Below are 14,730 nucleotides of genomic sequence, written 5' to 3' on the forward strand. Positions count from 1 at the left end.
TAGCATGCACATTAAGGACCCACTGTATTTTCAATTGTTTGCGTTTTGGTTAATCTTGTTTCTTTTTACTGGTGCTGAAGGGATTAGCTTGGGCATTGGGGGGCAGGAGTGTGCACAGGTGGGAAGCCAGTGAACAGGAAGTGCCACGGGCCTTTGGGAAGACCTCATCTTCAGAGGGGGAGATTAAAAGTTTAGTTTAGTTTCTTCAAATGTTTATTCATTTTCTTTCCCACTTTTGAGTAGTTTGGGTTTACCTTTTGTTAGTAGTTTTGTTAAGAATAATTAAGCTAACAGTTAGGTTCTGTTTCTTTGTCTAGTTTGTTAGTATGTTTAATGTGTTACCCCATATGTTTTGTAACTGGTCTGATCAGCCAGTATTTAAGTTCTCCTTTGTTGTTTGTCAGGTCAGTATGTTTTTGTGTTATGTTGATTATGTTCCCTAATCTGTTAGTTTAGTTATTTTCAGACTTTGATTTAGGTTTTGCTTAGTTGACCTCTTTTAAAGGCCTAATTCATTTATATTGTTTGGGCAAATAAAACCCTTTTCTTTTGAAGCCACCTGTGTTCCTCTTCCTTCGCCAGCTTGGTCCCTCACAGTGGACCTGCATTTTTCAAATGCAACATCAGGCAGCTCCAATCTCACAGAAGATAGAAAGCTAACTTTAAATTTTCTTTACCATCAACATTTGTGTTTGAATTACTTTGCCCCTACTTGGAATTATGTTTTGTCTATTTTTTGTTTTTAAACATGATTTTCAACAATAATTTAAATTGAATGAGCTGCACACAACTGAAATCTTTCAGCTCTTGGGAGACAAGCAGGTTTAATTATGATGGTTGATCGAGGATAGTCACCAAGAGGCAATGTAAGAAAATTCCCTGAATGTACTGAAATTAGTATGGAAATGTGCTTCATTGTAAATACATAAACAGTCAAATAACCACGGCCAAAAATGCTGATGAGTAAACACATATCAAATGACAAGCAGGTGCTGTAGAAATTAAATTAGCGTTTTGTACATCTGGTAATATGGAACTAGTTTACTGTGCAAAACATACAGTATGCTGCGCTTGACTATAGATACTAATTTTAGAAGCATTAATGTGTACAAATTCAAATAAAACATGTACATTTTAACAACATCTGAGAGATACCTGACTGTACTTTAGTTACATTAAAGGAAAATACAGCACATGAAAGTGTACAGTGCACATGTGTCCATTCACACATTTGGTATGGAAGTGTGTGTTTGCTAAATGCAAGTTAGGAACAGAGGACTGGAAGGTGATATGTTCAGACAAGTGGTTGCGTATCAAGGCTCAAGAACAGCATCAGTAGTTTCCAGCTGACCCTGTTGTAGCCTGCGAGACTCTCAGTCAGTCAGGCAGAAAGAGGAGAGGAGAAAAAAAAAAAACTACATCAAGTCATTGGAGAGCTGATAGAAAAGTGATACACAGGGAGTGACCTGGAGAACAATGCATCTCTGCTCAGCCTGTGGGCTGCTGGCAGGCTCAGAAAGAGGAGAAAGAAGAGACATCCACTGACTCATTAAGCTGAGACTCATAAGAAGAGCTGTGCGTGTGGTGATCCAAGCTGGCATCCATATGTGGGAGGACTTGCTTTGCTTTCACATACACTTCATCGTCTTTTAACATGACAAATGGTGGCTGTGTTTCTGACTGCTGATATAAGAACGAGTGTTTCCATATAATGACTGAAGGTGTTCATCACATCGAGCATTCTTATGAGTTCCATCTACATACAATCTGTTTGCCATTAGGTCATGTATATGTCTTTGAAACCAAATGTTATTAACTAAAGAATTACATATCTACAAGAACTCTAAAACTCCAATGCTGAAGAGGAATCAGACAGCGCTGCCACTGAACACCAGGGGCTGTTTATTTGCGTTCATCTCTTTCATCAGTTATTTAGGTGCCTCTCTAAAAGTTACAGATCAGAGCAAAGAAAAAGTCACTGAACTACAATGGTAAATTATGTAAATTCCTTTGAATGTCTCTTTCATCTTGATAATATAAATGTTTTAATAATTTCTTCTGATTGCACCAAGTTTTGGAGGTGGTGGGCTGATTCCTTTGTTGTTTTCTGTTTTTACCCTCCCAGATACTCATGCATTCATTTATTATCCTAACCGCATAATCCGATGAAGGGTTGCGGAGAAGCTGGAGCCTATCCCAGCCCTCCCAGATACTGATCTTTTCAAATAACTGGTAGTAAGTTTCCATATTTAAAATTTTAGAATGTAAACTCTAAACATGTAAAATTCAATCAGAAACTTTCTACATTGACAGTTGAATTGATTGTATCTTTACTAATGTGTGCACACATTTGGTTTCTAATGGCAAGCATTCATCCGATCATTTTCAAATAAGGCAATGACACCTGTAAAGTTAGTTGAAACTGTTAAAATGAGGGATTCTCACAGTAAAGTAAAGCATTTCTTATCATTCTAGTGCTACTGATTTCCTGCATAAGGCATTAATCAAGCATCAGTGTCTACACCTTTTGGAAAAGCACCAGTGAAATTTAATTTAACTTTATTTATATACCGTCAAATTACGGCAATGCCATCTCAAGACGCTTTACAGACAGAGAAAATAGCCCATATAAGGAAACCAACAGATTGAGTTGGAGGATCCAGCCTGGAGGATCCAACTCAATCTCCCATCTTGAGCAAGCACACTGGCAACAGTGGGAAGGAAAAAACTTCCACAAATATGAACACAAATGCAAAATGAGCAACCTTTATCAAGGACAACAAATTTCCTAGTGGTTATGTGCAAGCTGCTGATTCCAAACAAGTTTCTAAATTATATGAAGCAGCTACCTTATTTATTTTTATATATATATATATATATATATATATATATATATATATATATATATATATATATATATATATATATATATATATTTATATGTAGTATAAAAACCAACATCTGTGAGCTTATATCTTCTGTTTGATCTTTTTTTTCAATTCTAAACCATAAACAGCACAGTTTGATGTTTAGTTTAAGTCAGAGTACAAAGTGCATGTTATTTAGAGCTTTGAGCATGTTCTCTACAATCCAGTCCTATTCTTTGTTTTCTGAGGAACTGTAGGCTTCTGTGAGGAAAGACTTACTTGACAGAGATAAAATCCTTCAGCTGAGGAGAGAACCTGAACAGCTTGCAGTGGTTAATGGAGTAGCTGATGTTTGTCAAGGTTATTTTCTTCTTATATATTTTGCCCACTTCAAAGTCCTTAAAAAAGAATTCCAAACACTAGATTAAACTTTTCTGCAAAAATTACAATCTATTTTTGATCTACTTTTTTTTTCCTTTTTTATAAAGAGAAAACAGAAATTGTACCTTGAAGAGGATGACCTCTGGTTTACTGATGAATGAAGGCCCTTTCAGCTCTTTACCGCAAACTTTTTTAAGAGCTGTGATGATCTTTTGCACACTCATGGAAGACTGGTCTTTCTTTACTTCTTTTTGCACTGCTGTGGACATTTCAGTGTTACGGACAAGGTTCTGCAACCACAAAATGATACATTTTCGAGAACATATATAAATTACACAAGTATAATTTCATATTATGCAAGGTGAATGGAAATCAGAATCTGACCATCTTCACAAATCTTGTTTTTCACAACAACTCAGTCACTAATTTGGATTTTAAATCTTCAGTGATGTAATTTTAATAAGAAATAATTAGCTGTGTTGTAATTTCAGTAAATGACAAACTGATGTTTACATTCCAACATCCAAAAAACTATCTTTTTATAATATTTTGCGATACTACACATATAAACGCAAAAACAGTATGTTTCAGAGATTAGTAGTATTTGTTAATCTTATTTTATTCTGCACTGTACAGTACTTTGGCACAAAGTGAAGTGTGCTCTTTTAATCATCACTCTCCTTCCGACGGATCATTTCATTAGCTGCATTGCATCACTGTCCTCATCTATTGTACCGGGCTGTAGCCTTTGATGAAGGCATCAGTGTGATCTGTGTGTTAAGAAGAGAGATCACTTCCACTTGACTTGTCACTGGCTCAGATCTCTGAGCTGTAACACTGCACTCATGCTGAGGCCTCAAAGGCACCAACACAATGAGAAGTGATGCCTGTCGCCCCACATATCAACTCTGTGGGACTGCTGGACGAGGCAGAGAGCCGATTCACCTTCATGACAAGTGAGCTACTGTAGAAACATTCCCATCCTCATGCTTTTTTTACAATACATATATTGATATAAAGTTGGTGTGTTCAAACATTTGCTTAGTACTACAGATATATTTCATATAATGTTTTTTATATATTTTGTCAGCTGAGCACAGCCATATTTTGTTGGAATAACAGCCTCTAAACCATGGAAGATGAAACCACAAGCAATTATTTATGAGATTAAAATTTGAAAATGGCTACAGTTTGACTCATGGTTACTTGATGAAGTTGTTGGAAGTAGCCAATGCTACCTCTTACCATTAAACTTGCCAGCGGTCAATAGTCTGTTTTCTATTTGTAAATATGCCTTTCCACATGAAAGAATTTAGTGTGTTTTCATTGTCTACATTGTTTTCAGAAAGTGTTGTGGAATCCATTGGCTAAGGATACTGTACTGAACTGCTGTTTGATTGGTCACAAAAATCAGATACAAGAATCGGAAGGATTCTGAGGATGGACTTTGCCCAACAAGCTGTGAGAACTGAGTCATTATTTTTTAATGTAGCAATGACTTTAAAGTGTGCATGGATGAGAATATCAGCATGTTATTATGCATCACAGCTGCTGTGATTCCATCACAACATGGTCTTGTCCTGACTTTTACATAGATTTCAGGAATCTCATCCATGGTGTCATTAAGTTTCTTTTCACCTGCTGGAAACTATGCTTCCCTGTAAGCAGGAGAAGATTCACGCCACTCTCCTTTCCGATCCACCTACCAAGTAGCAGGAGTCTCTGGTGAAATCCAGTCAACTCATTTGGCTGCTGAACATTATATGATTTATGGGTGTATAAATTTAGCATCTTGTGTGTATTTCCTGTTGGTTAGAAGTGGCTGCTGTTTTAGAGCACCTTGTAGTCGTGGTCCCACAGCCCAGAAAATTCAGGCTCAGCAAGGCTGTCAGCCAGACTCTGGTCGGCCACATCTTCTTGGATTATTTCTTCCATTTCCTCCAGGTTCTCAAGATCAGAAGAAGCTGACAAAGAGCTGCTGACGTCATTGACCTGCTGTAGGTCCTGGGCAAATATGAGGACACATTGGATCTTAGTTGCTAAAAGTTATAATTTATCAAAAGATATCTCAGATGTTAAGAATCCCTCACGGAAGCAGGGGCGATGGGGTCCAGGTGGGACAGGTGCTGCTCTCTTTCTCTCCTCAAGAGTGGGAACTTGTCAGTGGTTGAAGGCTTGAGAGGCAGTATCTTTTTTGTTGTTCTATTCTTCATTAGCTGTTCCTCCTGAAGAATTTTTGCCACAATCTCCACCCTCTTTGACTTCTGGCTCTCCTCAAATTCCCTGGGAAGTGTAAATCAACAACACTGCATTATACTGAAATGGGGTCATGTATTCCTCAGCACACAGCTAGAGAAAACACCCACACGTTGCAGCATGGAGTGGGAGTGGAGGACATGGATGTAGGAGAGGAGAGGAGAAGAGAGAAAAGGAGAGGAGAGCAAAGGGGAGAGGAGGATGTACTTTTGTTTTCGTTTTGTCTCCTCTAGTTGTTTTTGCTGGTACACGTGTTTGATACTGTTGATGCCTTGGGCCTGCAGGGATCCTTTCAGTTGTTTTTGTTGCAGTTCTTTCTTCTGGGCGTTTGCTTTGGCTCGGCTTTGTTGGGCCCGTAGACTCTCCTTAAGTAAGAAAAGCAAACTAATAAAGCTACATTTATCCAAATGCACTCTTAGACATAACATTGAGTCTTCAAGCTGCAAGAAATTGGTATTAAGATGCATTTTCCTTTCAATTATAAAACTTGGATCTAATCATGAACTGAAATAAATAGATGAAACACGAAACAATGGATACAATGAGAACCAAAAAAGTCATAATGAGTGTATAAGAACCGCCAACGAGACACAGAACTGCTAAAATGTGACAATTGTAAACAGCACAATAAAATGCTAAATTTAGGTCCTTTGGAAAATGCATGAAGAACATAATACATATACAAGCAAAAAGAAATACTGTAAGGAGGTGTAATTCTCAAAATAAAGAAAAAATCAAAACAATGAAAACTGCATTAAGCTTTATAAGTTCTTTAAACAGCAGATGTATGAAACTTTGACTGAGAGCATCACATTTTTATGCATTGCTGTTTCAGCACAAACATAATTGGCTTAATTGTTTAGCTTTGTCTTTCAGCTATTACCACCAAATTCAGTTGCATAAGAAGAGTTGTTGACAACAGGTTAAAATGATTTAGTACTTCACAGGAAAAATATTAGATATATTAACAAACAAAAAAAAAAGAATAATCCAAACAGCAGATCTAATGCTCCTCGTGGTTCTGATGCTTACTTACTTGGTTAGCTGAGATGTTAGATTTCAGTGAGTTGACAGCCTGAATCCTCTTTTCCACCAACTCCCTGTTCTTTTGCTCCCTCTCAGCTGCTTGTTGATGCATCCTAGGAAAAAAATAGAGACAAATGCAAACAATCCAAATGTCTAACTGAATAGAAATAAAACAAGTGTGCTTGTATAGTTCACAGAAACATCAGGGCTCTGGATAAATATTAAATCACAGTCATGGATGTAAGAAAGTACTTAAATATTGGCCACAAAAATGTGGCTTTTTTGCCTAAAAGAGTTAACTATTTTGTAAAACGTGTTACTGCCTTTTTATATGTGGATAGATACTTTATTAATCCTGAGGGGAAATTCCACATGTATTTTAAACTGGAATGATTAGTGCTTTTTTCTAATTAAGGATTGACCACAAAGGAGTCCAAACATTTCCATCGGCTCTTTCAAAATCTGAAAATATAAAATGATGGTAAATATTAATTCATTCATTCATTTTCCAAACTGCTTAATCCAATGCATGGGGAAGCTGGAGCCTATCCCAGCTGTCTTTGGGCAAAAGGCAGGGTACACCCTGGACAGCTCGCCAGTCCATTGCAGATGGTAAATATACAAACCAAAATAAAACAAGCTATAAATTTATTTAACTTGATGCTTTTTGGAACTCAAGTTATTTTTACTTATTGACTTTTTTTTTCTGTGCTTCTGTAGCTGCTGCACAATAGTTTGTGCAGCAGCTACAGCCCCCCCCCTTTCTTTTTTTAGCTGATCTTCACCTTCAGCTACAAAATCCATGTATAAATCTGATCATAGTTAAGTGTCTTGTTTAGCCCTCATGTAATTCACTTTGCCAGTGTCTTCTGAGTGAATGATCAATAGGACAAGTTGACTCTGAAATGAGTCCTAGGAGGCAATTCAGATCTTTGTTGTACTCTGACATTGTTCATTGGTTTAACAACTGATTACCTTTTAATGGTCTGTTTTAAGTACTTGGCAGCTGTCTTCTGGCTTGCTTGACTCTCTTCAATCTTCCTCTGACGATCAGTTGCCTCCTTCTTCAGCATGGCTGTTGTTTTTCTATCAGAACACATTCCCAGACGCTTATGCACATATCCTATTCTTTGGATGCATGTCCATATAAGTGAAAGTGAATGATCCAGTTTAAAGGATTCAATAACTTAAAATAATTTTTAAATTACAGAACTCTGGAACTATAATGTTGTTTTTTTTTGTCCATAATAAAAAAAGAAATATAAAAGAATAAGGAAATGTAAACGGTTCAAAATGCTGTTTGCCCTACTGTTTGAGATGCTTCTGCTTCTGGTCCATGTTCTGGCTGACTTTCCTCTCCTGCTGCAACCTTGATGTTGCCTTCTGGGCTTTAAGGGCCCGGTAAAGCTGTTCTTCCTCCTGCACCTCCTGCAGGAGCAAGGACACTTTGCCAAGCTCCACTTCCACATCATTCAGCTCCAGTCTAAGATACAAGGTCATATGGATGAAGACAGAGTGAACACTAATGAGGCAGACCCATGAATTGTATACATTACACCCACAAAAATTCACTCTAATACACTCAAGCAACAAGACCAAGAGGTAAATTGTTGCTGTGATGAACAAGATATTAAAAAACAAATAAAAAAAAAAAGATTTTCCCTTTACAGCACAGCTCTAAATGAGTTACGGTTCTTCATAAATTTTACACACAGAAAAAAAACTTTCTTACAATGCAGTAGCAAAATATGGAATAACCAGCCTTTCTGGTCAAGAGATGCACAAATAACACGTGTGGAATCCTTTTGTAAAGACATAGCATTCCAAGAAATCTATATGGAGTTTAAAGATGTTTCACCCAAACATTGTAAAGCATTTCAGAAATGGCTAGCAACATATGCAGGCTTTAACACTGTGCAATGTTTTGCAATATTTTCAACAACTATCATAACCACGGCATAAGTGATCTCACATTTAAGTACACAATACTATATTAAGTTACAGTGCACTGAAACAAAAACTTCAGGCAAGTAAAACTTTTTATGTTTTTATGCATGACCAAAAGAACTTTATTTGTGCTGTTTGTGTTTACTTCCTCGATGCTGAAGCAGCAGCCCAATTGGAGCAAAAGGGATGGCTGCCCTTTTCACACAACACTAATGCCTGTCAAAACCAGACCTATCTGACAAACCATCTTCATCTTGAACTCACTCCAATTGCCTCAGTTCAGTGTTGATGTGGCCCTCGAGCTCCTCCTCATATTGCAACTTTTGACACAGCTGCTTATGCTGGGATCGCAATGAAAACAATGCCACGCTGTCAAATGAAACAACAAAAAAGTAGCAAAATAACATAAGGATTGGCCAATAAAAACCAGTTCTTATGTATGAATATTAACTGCAATCCAGTCATTGTTTTAATGTGTACTCACCTGTTATCTAGGGATTTTTGTTGCTCCATTTGTCTCTCCAAGTTATTCCTTTGTTCCAACAAACTGTCAATATTCTGACGACAGAGTTTCAACTTTTCTCTGGTGGGAAAAAACAAGAGATCAAAACCACAAAAGGCAACAATAAAATATTGCATGCTAGCTGAATTGGAATATCTTCAGACATCAGGTTAAACTGCTTCTTTGTGGCCATTCCAGCAAGGAGGAGGTCATTTCCTTAGATAGTAAGGTAATCGACTGGAGATATTCAAAGGGAAGGAGTGGACTCACTCATCTTGAAAGCTCTGAATTGTCCAATGTTCTTTTTGCATTCTAATAGTGTGGAAAAAAACAATCTGTAATAGGTATAAAAGACTATCATGAAAATAAATTTTGCTACACATGGTTTTAGATTAGTGCACATTGGTTAAAAGCCAGGTAAGCTCTGGGTCCATTAAACTGATGGTTAATCAGAGTGCACTAAAGCTCCACAGTGACCATTGCTGCTCTGTGCTGAAGGATGATGACTGACATTTCTGATGGGGACTGCATCACAGTTCATCAGGTGCTTAATGGCTCACAGTGCAGACAAATAAAAAGGAATAATTGTGAGAAGAGAGAACATTATGGGAAATGTTCTCTCTTCAGCTGAAATGAGTTTCTGTAAATTGTTGAAGCAAGTGGTACAGAAATTATTTGCCCTTGGTGGCAACAGCAACAGGGGCAAGACTAATATAGAGAAGAATAATGGAGAAAAACTCACCAGTCCTATCAGAAATCGCAAACATTCAACAATAACTTGTGACAACAAGTTACACTATTGCTTGTAAAATTCTATATAGGTTAAGGGGCCACTTCAGTTCTCGAGGTCTTTTTATTGCCAGGTCCAGACCTGGCTTTCTGCACGTCATGCTCCTTCTGTCGGTGAAAACAGTCCAGCTGGTCCAGGTTTCGCCTCAGCTTGAACATCCGTGCTGTCTCGGCACAACTCCTCTTCTTGCCATTATCGGCCACAAGTTTAAGGTCACCATCACTGCTGTCCTCTCTGACGGCAGATGCAAAAGGACATTTCAGAAAGGGCACATGTTTAATGCAAAATTAGCTGTGTTTTATGTACAACACAGATACCAAAGTTACTCATTAGGTGACTGTTTGCGCTTAAGGAATATAATGCTTTAAACATATAAACATGAATACATTGCTATAGTTATCTTGTTTTCTATTTCCACCATGAATGTCCCCCCCCCCCGAGAGTATCATGTCAACAAAAAAACTGAGGTGAAAATACAGAAAACCAGATTTAAAGAAGTTTGTTATTGTTTAATTTACTTAATTTACTTCATTTAAAATGATTGGAAAAAAAAATCCAACAAGAAATACTCACTCATATAATTCTTCTATCCAGTCTAAATCAAGACTCAGAGCTGCATCCTCATTTTTAAATGTCTCCTGCCCTGCATCACTATCTGAAATGCAGGTATAAAACAGTATATCACATATTTTGTCCAAAACTGAGCAGCTACACAACTGTTGAAAGGAAGGAAAACAATCTAAACTCTAAAAAATAATGAATGGATAAAAGAAAAACACAAATCAAGTTAACAATCAGGAATTCAAGTACTAAATGAATCATAGTTGTTAATTTGCTACTTTTGGCGTCGCTTCATGTGCTGTGATGTTCTCATCTTACCGTGTTTCCACTGCTATTTAACTTGCCTTTTATTATTTTATTATTTTTTATTGTTTGTTGTTGTTGACTGATTGCACTTTTATGCTACTGGCTGCACACAAATTGCCCTACGGGGACCTAATAAAGTATTGAATTGAATTGAATTGAAATGCTCATATAAAAGTTTGTTTTTTGTAGTACAGTGATTTAAAAATTCTGTGATTAAAAAACTTTTTGCCAGTATGATCTAACTCAGTTTTAATGTTCTATTTAATGATCAAACCTTATACTGTGGTATATTAAAGCTGGAGTATGTAATTGTTGTGTTTTATTCAGTGTTGGAAATCTTCTCAAGAGACGTTTAACAAATTACAAGAAAACAAACAAGCAAAAATGTTTAAGTCCAAAGGTTGAAATCACATAAAGTAGAGGAAATGAAGTCTGTATTAATCTGTTTTCGTAAAAAGTTGTTGCAAATAGATAAATCCCATTAAGGATCTCAAAGGAAACCAGGGCAGGAGCTGAAACTCACCCTCAGTGTCCTCACCACTGCTGAGATGAACATCCTGCAGTCTGACTGACGACACATCAAATGTGCTTTGCTGGTCTTCTGTGTCCATTTAAACTAATTTATGAGTAAAACACACACACTTTATAATTCAAGCCTATCTTATAGATAACGTTATGGCTATCACAAAAAGCTTCAAACAGGCTTAAAGCAGGCCAGTCTTAATATTAGCTCACTGATTAGAAACTGCGCTCAGCTCCTGGAAAAACAAACGTCGACAATACACTTAAAACAGCTTCGAAATGAAGTTATGTATGTTTACATCAAATAATGTGTCGGTCATAAGCTGAAAACTTTACATTTTTATCGCCGTTTTTAAATGAACCTTGGGGCGTTGTTCAGGCTACCTGAGTTACTTAAGTATTTCCATATAGCTTGAATTGGAAAGCTACACGAGAAATGCATCATTTAGCCCGAGTTTACGCGTCATCCCATCATAACAATATATATATTTTTTTAATACAGCGAAATGTGTACCTGTATAGGATAGGCTCTCCTTCGCTTTTCAAAAGCTCGTCAAAAGTAATTTCCTGAAATAAGTATAAATTCTTCACTTTGTTACTGTTGCCATGGAGACTGAACGTAGTGGGCGGGGCCTAACTTCATCTGAAACGTCAACCAACTGAAAGTTTCACCGAAATAAACGCGTCGCCAACCGAAGCGGACTCGACAAGTTCCGTATGGTCCCGGAGAGCTGCAGTACTGCTGGATATAGATGTTTTCTGAATTTGAGACACCTGATTCAAATTAAATGACTCCAGCGGTTTATAAAGCTCTACTCAGCGGCTCATTTATTAGAATAAGGCGTTGTGTGAAAGTCTTTATGACCGAGCTTACTCCTGGACTTTGGGCTGCCAACCATAAAGCCTGCCGAAATAACTTAAAAAATGTTAAATATAATTGGTGAAAAGTGTGGTTGAGAGCGAGACAGCCCTGAATGGCGTGTATCTTTCTTGGTATCGTCGTTTGTAAATACGTTGAAGTGAAATTCAAAGTGGACTATCCAAAGTAGGCCAAGGGAGAAATGTGGTTTCAGTCCACAACTATGGATGACTCTTCTCCCATGTGTTGAGGCAGCAAACGAGGACAGTATATTTGCTGCATATGACCCATACCCTCCACAGTAGCACAGAAGTTATAGACTCAGTCAGGAAAAGACAAAAGCCAGCATGTTTATCAAGGCAGGGGGTAAATGCAGGGCCGGATTAAAAGTGCACAGAACCCTGGGCCCAGAGTGTTCCAGGGGCCCCGTTCCACAACATAAACTAAAAATTGTGAGAAACGACATTTCTAACATCTCTCAGCCAGTGGTACCAGTAGCAATACACTGGACACTGTGGTGTAACTATCTGGCTTTTATAGACATTTTGTTTAATTTCCAAACTTCCGGTGTTTGCCCCACATGGGCCCCAAATGGGTGTGGGCCCCTGGGACCCGTGGCCATAATGCCCATTGGATAATCCGGCCTTGGGTAAATGGCTTGCTGTAAAAGATGTTAACACTTATAGTTTCTGGTGTCTGGCGGTCTTGTTAAACACATCATGTTGAACACATCATAGACAAAATGCAACAACAAAACATAATTTAGGCTAGCTTTTGAGAATGCCGTGGCAAAGGAGCTGCTTATCTTATGCCCAGAAAGAATGTGATAAAAATATTGACATCACGAATACAAGCAAGAAGACAATCACAAGTAGCAGCAGCCTACTCATACTGCTATATTTAATGTCCAGTCATGGCATGTTGAAGTCATTCAGTTGTGACTTCTTGCTGACAACACACACACACACACACACACACACACACACACACACGCACACGCACACATACACACAGTTGCACACAATGTTTATTATATATTTTATACTTGAGACAGGTAGACGGAAGCAGACACAATATTTTCAGCACTCCTTTCACCCATCTTTTTTTAGAACTCATTTACAAATGCTTTGGATTAAGAATTTAAAAGACGTAATCAGCATTAGAGTTGATGTGCATGTTTACGTTTAGATGTTTTGATATTTTAGATGTGTGGATGAATACATATTGAGACTGCATATTTAGTTGATTGCAATTTAAGATAAATAGTGAAAACACCCTCCAATTTAATTTTCCATTCACTTACTTATTGACATGTCTTCCAAAGCTACATTTCTTGTCAAACTGTACATGTTTCAGCACACCTATGGATTTATGTTAGACCAATGCTACTCTCAGTACAGGCTATACATACAAGTTTCTTAACCCACTGGGACAACTGTTTCTGTGAATTTCAGTGCATCATCCAAAGTCGCCTGAGCTGCTTCTTGCAACTGTTTCCTTTTGCCATTACATCATACTTAACTGTTCTGCATGCATTTTTAGTCTATGGGCTGAAAGCACATAATTTAGAGTAGAAGAGGGAAGGAGAGAAATATGACATATTTTCCCTTTTTAGTAAGATTTTTTATTTAATTTATTTATTTATTTTTGGTGAAAGTGTTTTTCCTGTGCAGATATTTAATCTTTTGCCGACTTCTCTAGAGACCACAATAAATATCTTAAAAATATGGTCTTTGATGAGTGTTTTATTACTTTCTGTCAGAAATAGACTGATCTACATTTGCTTTAGAAGAGAGTTATATAACAGCCAGGGATTGAGGAATGGATATGGAGGAGAAGGTAGATGCATTGATAAAAAAAAACAAAAGTTGCCAGAGTTGGGCAGATTGCAATAAACCATTTGAGAACTCGATTTTTACTTTTTTTTTTTTTTTTTTTTTTTTTTTAAACAAAAAAAAACCCAAACCAATAATAACAGTCATAGATGCAACGTTGTGAATTTGTGAAAACCTGCTGCTCTTACTCAATATGACTCCTGCACACCAGGACCCCTGAAGCGCCTGCTGGTTTGTTTTTGTTCCAGTAGAGAGAAACAGTAACTTCATTAAGTCACTAATGGAGATTATTCAAATGTGTCAAACATTACATCCAGACTTCGTGGAAGTCGTGTGTGTCATGCTCTCCCCCTGCCCTCCGCCCTTTGTGGCCAGATTGAATCTGATGTTAAAGGCCAAGCAAGAAGGGATCGACAGATTAGCGCGTCTCTCGCTCTCTCCATCCCTCCTCCTCCTCCCTCCCCCGCTCCATCGCTCTCCCTCTCTCCCTCTCTCTTCCCTTCTCTCAGTCTCTGTCGGCTCTCTTACTGGATGACAAGCGGCTTCAGTTCGTTTGTGGATCGGCTCGTTTGTGCGGTCGAACCGGGAGTTTCACCCCCCTTTTCCCCTCCTCAGGTGCGCTCCGCTCTTGCGCGCTCCCGGACGCGGAGGAATCTGGGGATCTCATCATGGGGTCAACATCACCATCACCTTCATCCTCAGCAGCAGAAGCAGCTCTACAGTTGACTTTCTTCTCCGCAGCGCCGGATCACGAGGAGCGCAAACTAAAATAAGATAGGCCTAAATGACAAATAATAAATAAGAAAGAGAAAAAAAAAAAAGAAAGTGGGGGGTTTGGTTGTCGATTTCAAACGCAGGGAACTTTTTCTTTTAAAATA

At 37.9% G+C, this 14,730-nt stretch overlaps 1 protein-coding gene across 1 annotated transcript in view; it reads right to left on the reverse strand.

Annotated features, from left to right (window-relative positions):
• The window catches only part of cfap74 (cilia and flagella associated protein 74), a gene marked incomplete at both ends in the record, with an annotated part of 54,305 nt that extends 43,058 nt beyond the window's left edge, over window positions 1-11,247 (reverse strand). The window contains 13 exons of the mRNA XM_079238448.1: window positions 3,147-3,265; window positions 3,374-3,538; window positions 5,088-5,252; window positions 5,339-5,531; window positions 5,712-5,869; window positions 6,541-6,643; window positions 7,506-7,616; window positions 7,840-8,013; window positions 8,742-8,846; window positions 8,962-9,060; window positions 9,851-10,003; window positions 10,343-10,424; window positions 11,160-11,247. Of these exons, the coding sequence (XP_079094574.1) occupies window positions 3,147-3,265; window positions 3,374-3,538; window positions 5,088-5,252; window positions 5,339-5,531; window positions 5,712-5,869; window positions 6,541-6,643; window positions 7,506-7,616; window positions 7,840-8,013; window positions 8,742-8,846; window positions 8,962-9,060; window positions 9,851-10,003; window positions 10,343-10,424; window positions 11,160-11,247 (1,715 nt within the window). The remainder of the gene's footprint in view (window positions 1-3,146; window positions 3,266-3,373; window positions 3,539-5,087; window positions 5,253-5,338; window positions 5,532-5,711; window positions 5,870-6,540; window positions 6,644-7,505; window positions 7,617-7,839; window positions 8,014-8,741; window positions 8,847-8,961; window positions 9,061-9,850; window positions 10,004-10,342; window positions 10,425-11,159) is intronic.
• Between the last annotated feature and the right edge of the window lie 3,483 nt (window positions 11,248-14,730).

The sequence above is a fragment of the Telmatherina bonti genome, assembly GCF_933228915.1.
Source record: "Telmatherina bonti genome assembly, chromosome: 4".
Lineage (NCBI taxonomy): Eukaryota > Metazoa > Chordata > Actinopteri > Atheriniformes > Telmatherinidae > Telmatherina > Telmatherina bonti.